The 17,062-nt window shown below is 31.1% G+C and overlaps 1 protein-coding gene across 1 annotated transcript; it reads left to right on the top strand.

Moving 5' to 3' along the window:
- The first annotated feature begins 138 nt into the window (after positions 1–138).
- On the top strand, positions 139–8,364 carry LOC143047691 (uncharacterized). The gene is made up of 3 exons (XM_076220896.1): positions 139–360; positions 6,633–6,759; positions 8,154–8,364. Exons 1-3 carry the CDS (start codon positions 215–217, stop codon positions 8,226–8,228), a joined length of 348 nt encoding a protein of 115 aa, XP_076077011.1. The 5' UTR covers positions 139–214; the 3' UTR covers positions 8,229–8,364.
- The last annotated feature ends 8,698 nt before the right edge of the window (positions 8,365–17,062 follow it).

The raw sequence follows: 17,062 nt of genomic DNA, 5'->3' as shown, positions 1-17,062 counted from the left end.
TATTGTTTTAAGTTTGCCATTTCTTGAAAATAACTGATTTTTTGGTGGAATCTGGTGTGTTGCTGACAAAACATTTGGTTTCGGTTCATAGAATCATTTAAAAATAAAAATTCTGAGAACAATCTGACGAAAACTTCATTCGAATAATTTTCGGATTTGTCCTTCGGGATAGCAAGTAAAATCTAAAAGTTCGTGGTCTTTCAATCAGTTTGAGATGATTGTCTCAAGATTGATTCGACCAACACAAAGGCTGTTTGGCTATGCAACAAAAAGGAATGGAAACCAGTCCCGTAAAGCCAGCGGTGAAATAATCCATGATGCTAAAATAAACGATGTTGATTGTTTACCTGGAACTAGCACGTAAGGTTTAAGATATATATATGTATTCATATATACATATGTACAGTAGCCAGCAACTAGCTTGTACTGAGAGTTCACTTTATATATATTAAATGCTTTAGAGACATTTCGGCCAAAGTATCAGTGCAGCTACATGTCATTTCGACCACAGTACCATATTGGTTACATTCCATGGCAAAGCCGGTATCAGGTCCATTTGCGCCCAATATACTTTTGCACCCTACACATTCGCACCTCACATGTTTGCCCCTGAAGACCGTTCTCACCCTACAGGTTCACGCCCAATTTGTATTAGAATTTCAGTTGGAATTATTAAATATTTTTTTATATGTATATATCTTATCGTATTGTGTTTTCGACTGTCTTACGTTTTCGACCTAATTCTACTTTCACTTCCCGTATGCTGTGCATGCCCGCATGACAAAAAAGACATCCAAATAACATTTTACATCTTATAGTTCATACCTGCCAACTTTCACGATTTAGGCATGTATTACACGATTTTGACCCTTTGTCACGATTGCACGATCGTGATCGTGATAAACCCTCTAAAACACGATTTTGTGAAAATCTACACGAAAAATATGATGGTTCCCGATTTTGAACTGTGTCCAAGGAAGACATTCGTGTTCAGCCAATCAAATTCTATGTTTCTTATGATCAAATTAATCAGCCAATCAAAAACGTTTTCTCTCAAGATAATTCTAACATCCTAGATTTTGAACTTGTGTTGAATTCCTCTGTTTTTTAAAATCGTGAACATGGCAAATGATTTTTCACCTGCAAGGAGGTTCTTACACAGAATAAGATTAAAAGCATGGCTGATTGACAAACTTCAATGATGCAGTACTACCATAAAGATAATAAATAGTAGTTTATTCACTAATTTATTGATATTACACTTGCTGTAACAAATGTTATTTATGTATTTAATTAAAATACCAAATCATTTAATGTACTATTCTTTATTTTTCACATGGACAAAACAAAAAAAAACCCACATGAGGAATCCCTTAAATGGGGGACTTGCCTTAGTATGTTAGTCAAGGGGTCATTTTACTTCTGTGAAAAATAAAAATGAAAAATGTAGATTTTTATTTAACTTACATGTAAAAATGGGAAATTCTGACATTATATTTAGAACTACTTTTCTAAATGTAGGGTCCAATTATTTTGAAAAATAAAGAAGATATACATGATATATTAGGCCAAGAACATACCAAAATTCTTGGACATGTGTTGACCATATTATACCAGATAGATCATAAGATGTATAATTCTTTGGGAAAAGTTTCTTCAGATAATATGAATATGTGCTCATTTTTACTTAAAAAGTGGTTTTTAATGTCCTTACATTGAGGGGATACCCTAGGTGCTGTTCCCAACCTGATAAAGGTCTTTCTTTGTGCATTATTTTAAATTGGAAAAGTCAACAATTATTTAATATCCTTCGTTACACATGAAATTAATTCCTGGTCTTGCAGCTACATGTTCATCTTTTCTACTGATATATAATAACTAGAATCATGCAAATAAACTTAAGAAAAAGGCATGTAAGCTCATCTTACAAATATGACACTTTTTCTAGACCACAAAACAGCACACACAAAATAGTCGTCACAAAGAATTGTAACCTTTGAAATTGTTGTCGCGCACTAAAACCCCCATGGGCACTTTCAAAACTTGACAGGTATGATAGTTGTATATATAACCCTTTAATTTATAAAGTCATAATTTTGATCGCCTCTAACACTACTCTGATATAAACTATGGTATTAAATTTATAACCAATTCTGGATTTGTACGACTTTTGACCCGTTTCTTAGATAGGTCGAAAACACAAGACGCTTGTTTTTGTCCACCACAAAGGTGCCATCAATCTAATGAACTCAAATAAAAAAACAAATTAAAGATCGTAATATGTTTCAGATACAAATATTTTATGCACAAGTATACTAGTGACTCTCAAAATATAAGGTATGTCTGTGTTCAAACATATAAAAGGGAAATTCAGAAAAATATGTTAGAAGGTTGAAAATACAATACACAAGGATACCAAATAATTTTATTTTGTTGAATAAAATTTTAGGAATTATCATAATATGAGGCAGGCATAACCTGTGAATGGGGACAAAGTCTGTATTATTCTTTTTTTAATTCAAACATGTTGATAAAAGAAAGGGAAATGCTGTAACGTTTCCGATATTGGTTCTGTTGTAAGGGATTTAGTTGTGACGTTATTTAAGTTATGACGTCATATTCAAAGTAAACAAAGAAAAGCTGTTATCCAGGTAACGTTTGTTTCATATCAAATAATGATTAAAAATGATTGGGTGTTGAATTCCTTCCTATATTTGTTGATATGTTGATAAATATACATTTTATTCAAAGTCTCATGCAAACAAGACCGGAAACGGAAGTAGATCTGAAAAAAAAAGTTAACGATTTTGAGTTCATTAGTAGAATGAAAAATTTGGGAAATTGTCCCAAAATTTTTGATTTTTTTTTTTTTGATTTTTCTACCGTAATTGGGGACTTCGTCCCCATATAATTTTTAGCTCACTGTTCCGAAGGAACTTTGAGCTTTAGCCGTCGTGGTCGTCCATCTGGTGTAAACTATTTCAAACATCTTCTCCTCTGAAACTACTGAACCAATTCAAATTAAACTTAATTCTATGATCCATAGAGTATCTAGAAATAAAGTTTGTGTTGTATTTTCTTTTTCGTCAAAAAACATGGCCGCCATGGCTAAAATAGAACATATGGATAAAAGGCAGTTTTTGGCTTATATTTCAAAAATCAAAGCAGTTAGAGCAAATCTGACAAGGGATAAAAGTGTTCATAAGGTAACGTTTTATCAGCCCTGAATCTAATAACCCATTGCTGGATTGCTGCCACTAACATGACTAAATTGGAAATTTTAAGGAAATTTTGCAGTTTTTGGTTATTATCTTGAATAGTCTTAATGATAAAGATAAGCTGTAAACAGCAAATATGTTCAACAAAGTAAGATCCACAAATAAGTTCATATGATCAAAATTGTCAATTGACCCCTTTAAGAGTTATTGCCCTTTAAGGACAATTTTACACAATTTGTTTATCATGTTTTCTAACTTTAGGCTTCAGGCTCTTGGGAGCCTCTTGTTATTTTTATAAATTTGATGACTAAAACTTTGAAGATTTTAATTTTTTTTAAATAAAAAAAAAATGAAATACAATTGTTTTTAACAACTTAAAACTGAGAATGGAAATGGGGAATGTGCCAAAGAGACAACAACCCAACCATAGAGCAGACAACAGCAGAAGGTCACCAACAGGTCTTCAATGCAACGAGAAATTCTCGCACTCAGAGGCGTCCTTCAGCTGGCCCCTAAACAAATATAATTATTATACTGGTTCAGTGATAATGAACCCCATACTAAACTCCAAATTGTACACAAGAAACTGAAAGTTAAAATAATACAAGACTAACAAAGGCCATAGGCTCCTGACTTGGGACAGGCGCAAAAATGCGGCGGGGTTAAACATGTTTGTGAGATCTCAACCCTCCCCTATACCTCTAGCCAATGCAGAAAAGTAAACGCATAACAATACGCACATTAAAATTCAGGTCAAGAGAAGTCCGAGTCTGATGTCAAAAGATGTAACCAAAGAAAATAAACAAAATGACAATAATACATAAATAACATCAGACTATTAGCAGTTAACTGACATGCCAGCTCTGGACTTCAATTAAACTGATTAAAAATTATGTCTTCATCATATGAATATCAGGCACAATCTCTTTTGATCTCATGTGTGTTTGGACAAGTATGACAATATGATGGCTAAATATACACTTTCCAAAACTCATTTACAAATTATTAAACACAAAACCAATAAAATTTTAACTCTATCATTATTATTTTTTTTTTCAAAGAAAAAAGATATGAAGATACAATGTACGATTCATATTTCATAGTATATGATAACATATGATAGTCTTAATAAAATTTGGGCGCGAACATGTAGGGTGTGAACGTGAATGCGCGCGAACGTAATTGGGCGCCAATGGACCCAGTTTTGGCATAGCCATAGGCATGGTGGATTCATATTGTTATTAATCATGTTAATTTTATGACTTAAGGTTCATCATAACAAATGGATAAACATGGCTGTATTTACACCTAAAAAAACTAAAAAAAGTACAGACTTGCCTGTCCAGTTAGAAATGTTTAAGGCCTGTCATCAACTAGATTATGTACAATAATTCATTTCTGGAATCATGTCTTTCTCTAAAAAAGATAGTCAATTTTTGAATGCTTTTATAGCATCATTTACCATATAAAAGGTGTGCCTGTATCCCTTCTCTATTAAAAGTTTCCAGCACTTTCATACTCATCATTCTGTAGGGTAGTATAGAAATAATGAATGTTCCATAAGTACCAAACTTGATTAAAGGAGGGAGACCATACCTACACAGCTATAGGTGATTTAAGGTTGTACCCAACACTTTAAGTAAAATTAATTTGGCTCGTTTAATTTTCTTAAAATTTTGACAAAGTATTTACTTTGACCCCTTGACAAAAATATAAAAATTTTAAAAATTTTGAACCAACCGTTTTATCAGAAAAATTACACTGGTTATATAGCAGTTTGACAAACACTTGTTTTGATCATTGAGAAGCTTAATATCCCTTTAACAACACAACGTTATTAAAACGTTTAGCTGATTTTACAGAGTTATCTCCCTGTAGTGTTAGGTACCACCTTAAGGGCATACGATACAGTTACAGGGGAGGTGATAACGTTGCTAAGACAGTCTTTACGCTGAACTGCTAAATCTACAGGCCCGCAGCTCAATTTTTGAAAATTTTTAGTTAGATTCTGTTGGCCTGTAGGTCTGATTTTTACAGGCCCGAGAGCAATTTTACCAGCCTGGGCTGCCACTAGGCGTGAAGACCGGCTAACGTAAAATGTTATTTTCGCGACGTCAAACTGACATATCGGGAAAAATGCTTTTTTCGACTGATTTTTATCATTCAAACTGATTTTATTTGAAAACGAGTGCATGGACCCCTATTTTTTAAAACAACATTTTGTTTCATTTTCCAGGGAGATTATGTGGACCAAGTTTTATAAAACTGTAAATAGTGCAATTTTTTTAATTTTGATAAATATACAGCAAAAAATTATGTTTTTTTCTCAATTTATGACCATTTGATAAATATGAGTTATTTCTGAATAAAAAATGCATAAATTGTTAGGATACTTTTAAAATATTGAAATTACAAATTATTTAACAAAAAACAATTTGTGCTTATCTTTTAAAACAAAAAAGTTACAGCTTTCTTTCGAAAGAAAAAATACGGCCACAAATCCAAATTTTGAGCAAATATACAAAAGTCCGACCTCATTTAACTCAAAAAGTAACATGTATAACATATTTGATTTAATCAGGCAAAAAATAGCCTATATGGAAATTTTCATCAAACTGTAAATACAGGATCAAAACTGTATCGTATGCCCTTAAAGGGTTTAACTGAGTGGACAGTATTCAGGTGTATGTTTATTTTTACACCTTCTGCATATAGGAAAAAAAATGCCCATTAAAATTCAAAAAAGTTATATCATCTGGTTGTCTGAATTCAAATTACATCAGAAAACATATATATACATATACTCATTGGACTGTTATATAATTTGACAATAAAACATAAGGTTTTATTTTTAAAACAATATATATACAACACAATTGCTTTTTTATCTCTTCTAAAACTGAAAAAAGCAATGCATCAAACAATACATTCAATACACACCATGCACACTGTCTTAGGGACGACATCAAAAGTTCAATGAAGGATAAAAAACTTAATTCACATAGTTTTTTTCACTGACCCCCCCCCCTTCACTTAATTTGGGAAAAGTTGATTGACCAATAGGGATATATGTAAAATCGATTTTATATTCTGTTTGATTTAAGTTTTTTATCCTACATCAATCTTTTGATGTTGTCCCTGATAATGATTATTGTTTAGGTTTGGATACAGAGGACACTAAGATAAAGACTGGATCATGAAATTTTATGGTGTACAGATGCTTTTTTTCTCTTCTTTTTGGTTTGATAACTTCAGGGGACCTATATTCTCTAAGACTGGAGTCTGAAATCTACCAAAAAAGTGAAGAGTTTTTTTTTATTTTAGCTTTGGATGCAGAGAGCATAAATTCTTGCATATAAAAGACTGTAGCAGTAAATTTAAGGTCTAATGACTATGTTTTTCTTTTTCTTTAAGGTTTGGTTACAGAGGGCGTAAATACTTAGACAGAGACTGGAGTATGAGATCTACAGAAGGTCTAATGATGTTTGGCATGTGGTTTTGGATATTTTATAAATGTATAACAGATTACGGTCATTTAATGGTTAGTAGAAATGAATTGTCCTTTGTGGGTCTTGGGGTCAGTAAGTAAGTAAATTTATCAAAATTTAGGCCAGACATTGGTCTGTCATCAATTACAGAACAAATCATCATATATATCATACAAAAATTACCAGCAAGAAACAAAATAATATCAAATTTATTGTAATCATGGTAATCACTGATACAGTGGGTGTAGCATATAGAGTTACCTCCCATGTTAAATAGCTCATTCAAGTTAAAATACACAAGTTATCTCCCTTATTACATATCATTCACAGTATTGCAGTCTATATAGCTTTACATTATCAGATGCACCTGACATATTTACTATAATTTTACCTGATACCCCGCTTAAAAATAGTGGGGGTATACTGTTATACCTGTGTCTGTCTGTCAATCCGTCCCATGAATATTTTTCATCACATCTTTCTCAGGAACTATAATACAAGGATTTCTGAAATTTTGTTTTAGTGTTAATATCGTCAGCTATACCGTGTGATGTATTTTCAGTTTCATCACTCAACAACTTCCTGTTTACTGAACACTTACATACTTTTTACACTATTAACATGATTAAAAGTATCTAGTTGTAGCAGGGGTAACATCACTGCTCACAGTTTCACTTGCTGTATCATGGAACATCAATTTAGTCACTTAATTATTATGACTATGCAATTTTATTGTAAATCTTATCAGACAGTGATAGAATGAACTCTTGTTATTTTGTATTGGTAAAAAAGAATTTGCTTCTTATATTGGATAACAAGAGACCACACAACATTCTTTATTATTTAGTAGAAAATTCCATCAGTTTTTAACAGAAAAAAAATACTAGAAAACAGTTTAACAGACTTTTACATGTTAATGACCAGTTGGGTGTTGTTTCTCTTATTAGAGTGATGTTTCTGAAATAAGTGATCCAGTTAATTATAAAATTATTAATTAAAGAAAACTTTATTTTTGTATTCATATACTGAAAATTACACTTAAATGAATGGCAGTGACTTATACTTATCACTATGACTGGTCTTCATTCTTTCCTATAGAAATCGTACAATAACTCAAGTTTGCTTTGAACAATTGAATTTATGAAAATATTTTAAAACATGGTTCCTCTATGAAATAAACATTATAGTTTTTGAAGAACTGGTCATTATCGTGATACATGGACTGCGTCTTAGTCAATACCACTGTCCTGTGGGCAGTCAATATTATAATCACGATAATGACCAGTTTTTCAATAACTATTATAAATATTGTGATAACTTATGTAAAAAGATTCTTATAATGATATAACCAGGTGCTTGAAAATCTGGTTAGAGTCTTTTGTCTTTTCTGAAATATTAAGTTCAGGAAATGATCTGCAAGTTATCATTTTCAATATTATATTTGTAGCCTCATTTTAAAATTCCCGATCCTAACCAATGGACAGATGAAGAGCTTGGAATACCACCAGATGATGTAGAGTGACATTGGAATACCACCAGATGATGTAGAGATGTAGTGCTATTGACACACAAATTCATGTATAATTGATAAACTGTATATTAACTCTAGACAGTGGATGAATGTTTTGTTGAGATATAAAATTTTAAATGGACTGAAATGGTGTTTTTTTTTTAATTTAATATCTCCTGTCTGAAGGGCTAATGTAAAAGAGGGACGAAAGATACCAGAGGGAAAGTCAAACTCATAGATAGAAAATAAACTGACAATGCCATGGCTAAAAATAAAAAGACAAACAGACAAATAACAGTACAGAAGACACAACATAAAAAACTAAAGACTAAGCAACACGAAACCCCACCAAAAACTGGGTGTGATCTCAGGTGCTCTGGAAGGGTAAGCAGATCCCACTCCACATGTGTAAGCTAGTGCCATCACTTGGCGTTTGTTGTCTGTCTGTATATACAATTGCAATCAATGTCAGCATGTATGCATTTTAGAAACAATCTTTTTCCATATGTTCATTGTTACCTTATAGTAATAAGAAGGTGAGGTATTTATATTGCTAATGATACATCAATCCACCAAGTACGTGTAGATACATGTACGTGTAGATGTAAGCAATAATTATACATGGGCAACCGTACGACCTAAAACAATGAGGAAAACCCATACTGTATTGGTTAAAAACATTAACTGCACAAATTTTTCTGCTCTAGTTGTGCATTTTGACAGTAAATGTCTCTTCAATGATGCTTGAGTCCAATATAATTAAAAAGCCAAAACGTTGAAGAAATTCTCAAACCTAAGGCCAAAACTGCATTTTTATTCAATGTTCTTTTTAAAGTAAAAGAGCCCATGTTTGATGATGATTTAATCCCCAGGTACACATTTTAAACTAGATTCTCAATGAATATTCAGGTAAAGTTCAGCAACATTTGGTCCAGGAATTTCTTAAGGGATGTTTTTTTTTTTAAAGATCACAACGATAGACAAAGGTTTATTAACTGATGCAGTGATAGTAAAAGCTAAAAGAGGTAAAAACAAAAACAAAAAATATATACACATTGTGGTTGGAATAGAAGCTGGAAATACTACTACATAGGTTAACACTGTGTAAATATAGTTGACCTTTTGCATACACTATCTATGAAACCAATGTAACCAGGAAAAATTCAGATTGACTGATGAACCATAATCAGATAATTGCCAGATAGACATATACACTTACAATCATTCCATAGACCAAATATAGTTATTGCTATTATTATAAGAGAAATAGACCTAAAAACAAAAACTTAACATTGAGCAATGAACCGTTAAAATGAGGTCAAAATCAACAATGATCAATTAAACAAAGCCAGACTGACATGTACATCATAAAATATTTTCATACATCAAATATAGTTGACCTATTGCATACAGAATAAGAATAACAGACCAAAACACAAGATTAACTTTAACCAATGAACCTTAAACCAGATGCTCCACAGGGCGCAGCTTTATACAATTGCAGAGGTCCAACCCTGAACAGTTAGGGCAAGTATGGACACAACATTGAAGCTTGATACAGCTCTGAATTTGGATTGTGATTAAATAGTTGACACAACATAGGTTTCTGACACAGAATGAATGTGGTCGAAGAACTTTTAAAAACTTAAAATCTTAAAATTTTTAAATTGGACATTTACCTATTATGGTCCAATATCCAAAATCTAAATACATGGTTAGATTCAGCATATCATAGAACCCCAAAAATTCAATTTTTTATGAAATCGTATAATGTTCAATTTTAGACCTCAATGTGGACCAATTTGATAACTGGGCCCAAATATTAATAGTGAAAATAAGTACATGATTAGATTCAGCATATCAAAGAACCCCAAGAATTCATTTTTTGTTAAAATCAAGCTAAGTTTAATTTTGGACCCTTTGGACCTTAATGTAGACCAATTTGAAAACAAGACCAAAAATTAAGAATCTGAATACACGGTTAGATATGGCATATCAAAGAACTCCAATAGTTCATTTTTTGATGAAATCAAACAGAGTTTAATTTTGGACCCTTTTGGCCCCTAATTCGTTGGGACCAAAACTCCCAAAATCAATCCAAACCTTCCTTTTGTGGTCATAAACCTTGTGTTAAAATTTCATAGATTTCTATCAACTTATACTAAGTTATTGTGCAAAAACCAAGAAAAATGCTTATTTGGGCACTTTTTGGCCCCTAATTCCTAAACTGTTGGGACCAAAACACCCCAGAGATGGGTTCGATTACTTTCAATGTAATTGATTAAATTACAATTACTTTGTCATTTGTATGATTAAATTAAATTAATGATTACACCATTTCTCAAAGTGTCTGATTAAATTAATGATTACATTGGCAAAGTAATCATGATTACATCTGATTACAATGAATTGAAAAAAAAAAAAAAACATTTTGAATGATGTGAATGAATTAACGTTTAATATAACTATAGTTCTTTTAAGAAAGGATTTTGTTTTATATATTTTAAAATGATAACTTTAAACTTCATCTATTTAATAAACCACAAAAGTTCACTACATACATACATGAACATTGTGTCACCCATTACACTTTATCATCATTGATCTCTGAATTATTTTGACTTCAATTGAATATGGCTTTATAAAAGTTTGCTGTTTGTCTTCTGACCTCTTCCAGACTTTATATGTATTTCAAGGTGCAGTTTTTGGAAGTTGAAATATGGATGAAATAAAGTTACCAGATAAAAATTATGTAAAAATTTAATAGAATTGTTTAAACAAATTGTAAACAAAATACAAGTACATTTTGTACTATAAACACACCCTCGAAAATTTTCAAACAGAATCCGTTACACCACTACAGGTCAATGACCTAATTAGTGAACTCGGAAATGTACTCTTAGATACGGCTTCAACTGCATTTGAACCAGCGGGCAAACAGCGCCAAAGATCAACTCAAAACAAATCATGGTTTAAAAAAGAATGCAAGATTATGCGTGATGAGTTTCACAGAGCAAGAAGGAAATACAAAAAAAATAAGACTGCTGATATAAACAAAACACTGATGAATATGAAGGCTAAAGAATACCGACAACTCCTTAATAAGAGTTGTAAAAAATACCAAGAAAATTGCGCAAACGAGCTTCGATCACTATCAAAAACAAACACAAAAGCATTTTGGACTACACTTCACAAATTTTCAAGTAAAAGAAAAGATAACCCACAGGTAGAGATTGACACTTTTTTTGAATATTTTAAAAATTTAAATGCAAGTAAAGATGATGAGGGAGATTTTAGTTTGAATATTGATAGTATTTGTGAAAATCCTGTATATGATGAGTTATTAAATGGAAAAATAACAGAATTAGAAATATCTGATGCAATAAAGGAGCTGAAAAATAACAAAGCTCCAGGTACAGATAAAATTTTAAATGAATATTTGAAATATTCAACTCCATTGTTAATTTCTATATATTGTGAGCTTTTTAATGTAGTGTTAGATACTGGTATTATTCCAGAAAGCTGGACCAGTGGAATTATAAAACCTGTTTTTAAAAACAAGGGTAACCCGTCTGACCCTGATAATTTCAGGGCAATCACACTTATCAGTTGCCTAGGGAAATTATTTACGTCTGTTATAAATTCTAGATTAAATATTTTTGCTAACGAGTTGAGTCTCATTTCCGAAAACCAAGCTGGTTTCAGGAAAGGATATTCAACAGTTGACAACATTTTTGTATTGCATACTCTAATTGAGTTATATTTTTCGTTTGGCAAGAAGCTTTATTGTACTTTTGTCGACTTTCGGAAGGCGTTCGACACTGTCTGGCGATCGGGGCTATGGACAAAATTACAAAATTGTGAGATTAAAGGTAAATGTTTTAAGGTTATCTTTAACATGTACCATGATATTAAATCTGTATAATGGTGACCAGTCTGAATTTTTCCCTTGTCTTACTGGTGTAAGGCAGGGGGGAAATTTATCACCGTTTTTTTTTTCTATATTTCTTAATGATCTAGAAAGTTATTTCAGCCAGTTAGACGGTGAACCTCTTTATATTATTAAAGAGAAGCTCGAAAGTGAGTTGCACATTTTTTATAAATTATTTGTTATTTTATATGCAGATGACACTGTCATTCTGTCTGAAAGTATGGAAGGTATGCAAAGAGCTCTAGACATTTTTCAATAATATTGTGATATATGGAAACTACAGGTTAATGTTAATAAAACTAAAGTTATGATTTTTTGTAAAAGAAAAACGAGACAGAATTTTATTTTTACCTTGCAAGATTGTAACCTTGAAATTGTTGATACATATTCATACCTAGGGGTTATTTTCAAATATAATGGAACGTTTATTAACACAAGGAAAAAACTTGTTGAGCAAGCACAAAAAGCGTTATATTGCATTTACAAACTATTTCCTAATAAATCAATACCTATAGATATACAATTAAAAATGTTTGATTCTATGATTGAACCAATTTTATTGTACGGTTCAGAAGTGTGGGGTTTTGAAAACCTTAAAATTATTGAACAAATCCACTTGAAATTCTGTAAGAGAATTTTGAAAGTTCGAAATTCAACTGCATCATTTATGGTTTATGGAGAACTTGGGAGGTATCCACTCGAAATTCGGGTCAAATTGAGGATGATTTTTTTTTTGGAGTAAATTAGTATTAAATGAAAATAAACTTAGCAGTACTTTATACAAGTTAATGCTATGTTTAAAAAGCAATCATGGTGTGAATTTCAAGTGGATAAACCACATAGAATCTATATTTAATGAGCTAGGCATGAGCTTTATTTTTTTAAACCAGTTTGCTGTATACGAAAAGGCTTTAGTAAAACAAATTTTGTGCGACCAGTTCATACAAAAATGGTATAGTGATTTACACACCACATCACGTGGACAATTTTATTCACTGTTCAAAAAGAGATTTGAAATAGAAAGATACCTTATTAATTTACCAGAGTCATCTAGAATTTGGATTTCAAAATTCAGAACTGCAAACTTACGATTGCCTATAGAAACTGGTAGATGGTACAATATACCAAAATCAGAAAGAAAATGTAATTTATGCAAAGAGGATATTGGTGATGAGTATCATGTATTATTTATTTGTAAAAATGCAGAGATAGTAGATTTGAGAAACAAATATTTACCACAGTATTATAGAAATAATCCAAACATTGTAAAAATGGAAGGTCTTTTGTCACTTTGCAATATTGAATTATATAAGAAATTGTCAATGTTTATCAGAAACTGTCTTCTCTTCTGTAAATTTTGTTTGTATTAATTTGTTAATCACTTGTTCATTTCTGTCATATTTAATGTATATATGTTATCAATAATGACCTCTTGTAACACATTGTAAATGTGTCTGAGTGTTTTCCTAATAAATCTTGAAATCTTGATTTATGACATATAAGTCAATGCATTTTACATGTCCAGTCCAAGTACATGTACATACAAACATTTGCTTATTTTAAACAAGATATTTGTCCAACTTTTAATTTAGTTAGTGCTAATTAGATAAATTTTCATCTTCTGTAGGTTTTTTCACATGTCTGATTAATCTTTTATAATATATATTGTCCTACAGCTATACTCAATTGGAAATTGCAATAAAAACAAACCTTAATTAGTTTCCTACCTGTCAATTCAAAGTTGACAATAATCACAATATTAACAAAAGATTATAATTCGGGGTTAAAGAAAAGTATAATATTGCTTAAATATTACTGTTTTTTATCAAATATATATATGTACATCTTTAAATTGTGAATATATGTACAATATCTTTTACTAAGACCTTCTTAGGCTAATGATGACTTTTTAATATTGTAACAGATTATTTTTTACTGAAGTATACAAATGCATGCTTGATAAAGTAAACCAAACTATCTTAACTTGTTAGATATTTATTAAATAAGAATAACAAAAAGATTCATTTATTGACCATAAAAACAGTTCAAGATTTTTTTCATTGTAATCAAAATGTAATCAGGATTACAGGTCATTTTGAAAAGTAATTGATTAAATTAAATTACATGTAATCAGATTTTTTGCTGATTAATGATTACAATGATTACTTAAAAAATTGTAATCAATTACAGCTGATTAACGATTACAATTACAATTACCCCAAGTCTGAAACACCCATGGTCATAAACCTTGTGTTTAAATTTCATAGATTTCTATTTACTTTCACTAAAGTTAAAGTGCAATAACCAAATGTCTTCGGAGGACGACGACGACGCCAACGTGATACCAATATAGGACGCAAAAATTGAATCGTATGAAAAAGACTTAATAACATAGATTTAACATTGATCACTGATCCATGAACTGAGGTTGAGATAAGGTGAACCCTGTCTGACAAATATGAAGACATTGCAAGGAACCCATATACCAAATTTAGTAAGACTATTTCTCATCAAAAGTAATAAACAATACAAAAATCTTCAATTTTTTTTAAGCAGTTGCTGGAACATGAAAATGAGGTAAAGGTCAATGGACATACGACAGATTCTACCTTCTTTAATATAAAGCTTAATACAAATAGTTCACATCGCCACCAAATAGACATCCCTATGTCTAGCATACTGGGACAAAAATTACAGTACTAATTACAGGCTTGAAAATGTATCCAGTGTTAGCAACAGCTCAGATTACCAGTGGTCAGGGATAGGCTTTGGATTTATTATTACTTGAGAACTACTGATATTTTTTATAAAACAATGAGGAAAACCCATACTGTATTGGTTAAAAACATTAACTGCACAAATTTTTCTGCTCTAGTTGTGCATTTTGACAGTAAATGTCTCTTCAATGATGCTTGAGTCCAATATAATTAAAAAGCCAAAACGTTGAAGAAATTCTCAAACCTAAGGCCAAAACTGCATTTTTATTCAATGTTCTTTTTAAAGTAAAAGAGCCCATGTTTGATGATGATTTAATCCCCAGGTACACATTTTAAACTAGATTCTCAATGAATATTCAGGTAAAGTTCAGCAACATTTGGTCCAGGAATTTCTTAAGGGATGTTTTTTTTTTTAAAGATCACAACGATAGACAAAGGTTTATTAACTGATGCAGTGATAGTAAAAGCTAAAAGAGGTAAAAACAAAAACAAAAAATATATACACATTGTGGTTGGAATAGAAGCTGGAAATACTACTACATAGGTTAACACTGTGTAAATATAGTTGACCTTTTGCATACACTATCTATGAAACCAATGTAACCAGGAAAAATTCAGATTGACTGATGAACCATAATCAGATAATTGCCAGATAGACATATACACTTACAATCATTCCATAGACCAAATATAGTTATTGCTATTATTATAAGAGAAATAGACCTAAAAACAAAAACTTAACATTGAGCAATGAACCGTTAAAATGAGGTCAAAATCAACAATGATCAATTAAACAAAGCCAGACTGACATGTACATCATAAAATATTTTCATACATCAAATATAGTTGACCTATTGCATACAGAATAAGAATAACAGACCAAAACACAAGATTAACTTTAACCAATGAACCTTAAACCAGATGCTCCACAGGGCGCAGCTTTATACAATTGCAGAGGTCCAACCCTGAACAGTTAGGGCAAGTATGGACACAACATTGAAGCTTGATACAGCTCTGAATTTGGATTGTGATTAAATAGTTGACACAACATAGGTTTCTGACACAGAATGAATGTGGTCGAAGAACTTTTAAAAACTTAAAATCTTAAAATTTTTAAATTGGACATTTACCTATTATGGTCCAATATCCAAAATCTAAATACATGGTTAGATTCAGCATATCATAGAACCCCAAAAATTCAATTTTTTATGAAATCGTATAATGTTCAATTTTAGACCTCAATGTGGACCAATTTGATAACTGGGCCCAAATATTAATAGTGAAAATAAGTACATGATTAGATTCAGCATATCAAAGAACCCCAAGAATTCATTTTTTGTTAAAATCAAGCTAAGTTTAATTTTGGACCCTTTGGACCTTAATGTAGACCAATTTGAAAACAAGACCAAAAATTAAGAATCTGAATACACGGTTAGATATGGCATATCAAAGAACTCCAATAGTTCATTTTTTGATGAAATCAAACAGAGTTTAATTTTGGACCCTTTTGGCCCCTAATTCGTTGGGACCAAAACTCCCAAAATCAATCCAAACCTTCCTTTTGTGGTCATAAACCTTGTGTTAAAATTTCATAGATTTCTATCAACTTATACTAAGTTATTGTGCAAAAACCAAGAAAAATGCTTATTTGGGCACTTTTTGGCCCCTAATTCCTAAACTGTTGGGACCAAAACACCCCAGAGATGGGTTCGATTACTTTCAATGTAATTGATTAAATTACAATTACTTTGTCATTTGTATGATTAAATTAAATTAATGATTACACCATTTCTCAAAGTGTCTGATTAAATTAATGATTACATTGGCAAAGTAATCATGATTACATCTGATTACAATGAATTGAAAAAAAAAAAAAAACATTTTGAATGATGTGAATGAATTAACGTTTAATATAACTATAGTTCTTTTAAGAAAGGATTTTGTTTTATATATTTTAAAATGATAACTTTAAACTTCATCTATTTAATAAACCACAAAAGTTCACTACATACATACATGAACATTGTGTCACCCATTACACTTTATCATCATTGATCTCTGAATTATTTTGACTTCAATTGAATATGGCTTTATAAAAGTTTGCTGTTTGTCTTCTGACCTCTTCCAGACTTTATATGTATTTCAAGGTGCAGTTTTTGGAAGTTGAAATATGGATGAAATAAAGTTACCAGATAAAA

The sequence above is a fragment of the Mytilus galloprovincialis genome, chromosome 10, assembly GCF_965363235.1.
Source record: "Mytilus galloprovincialis chromosome 10, xbMytGall1.hap1.1, whole genome shotgun sequence".
Lineage (NCBI taxonomy): Eukaryota > Metazoa > Mollusca > Bivalvia > Mytilida > Mytilidae > Mytilus > Mytilus galloprovincialis.
This window is presented reverse-complemented; position numbering and strand designations above follow the sequence as displayed.

Coding starts and splice junctions, on each gene's coding strand:
- LOC143047691 (XM_076220896.1), top strand. CDS start 215: ATGATTGTCTCAAGATTGATTCGACCAACACAAAGGCTGTTTGGCTAT. Junction 361..6,632: donor TGTTTACCTGGAACTAGCAC/GTAAGGTTTAAG, acceptor TTTTTCTTTAAG/GTTTGGTTACAGAGGGCGTA. Junction 6,760..8,153: donor CAGATTACGGTCATTTAATG/GTTAGTAGAAAT, acceptor TTATATTTGTAG/CCTCATTTTAAAATTCCCGA.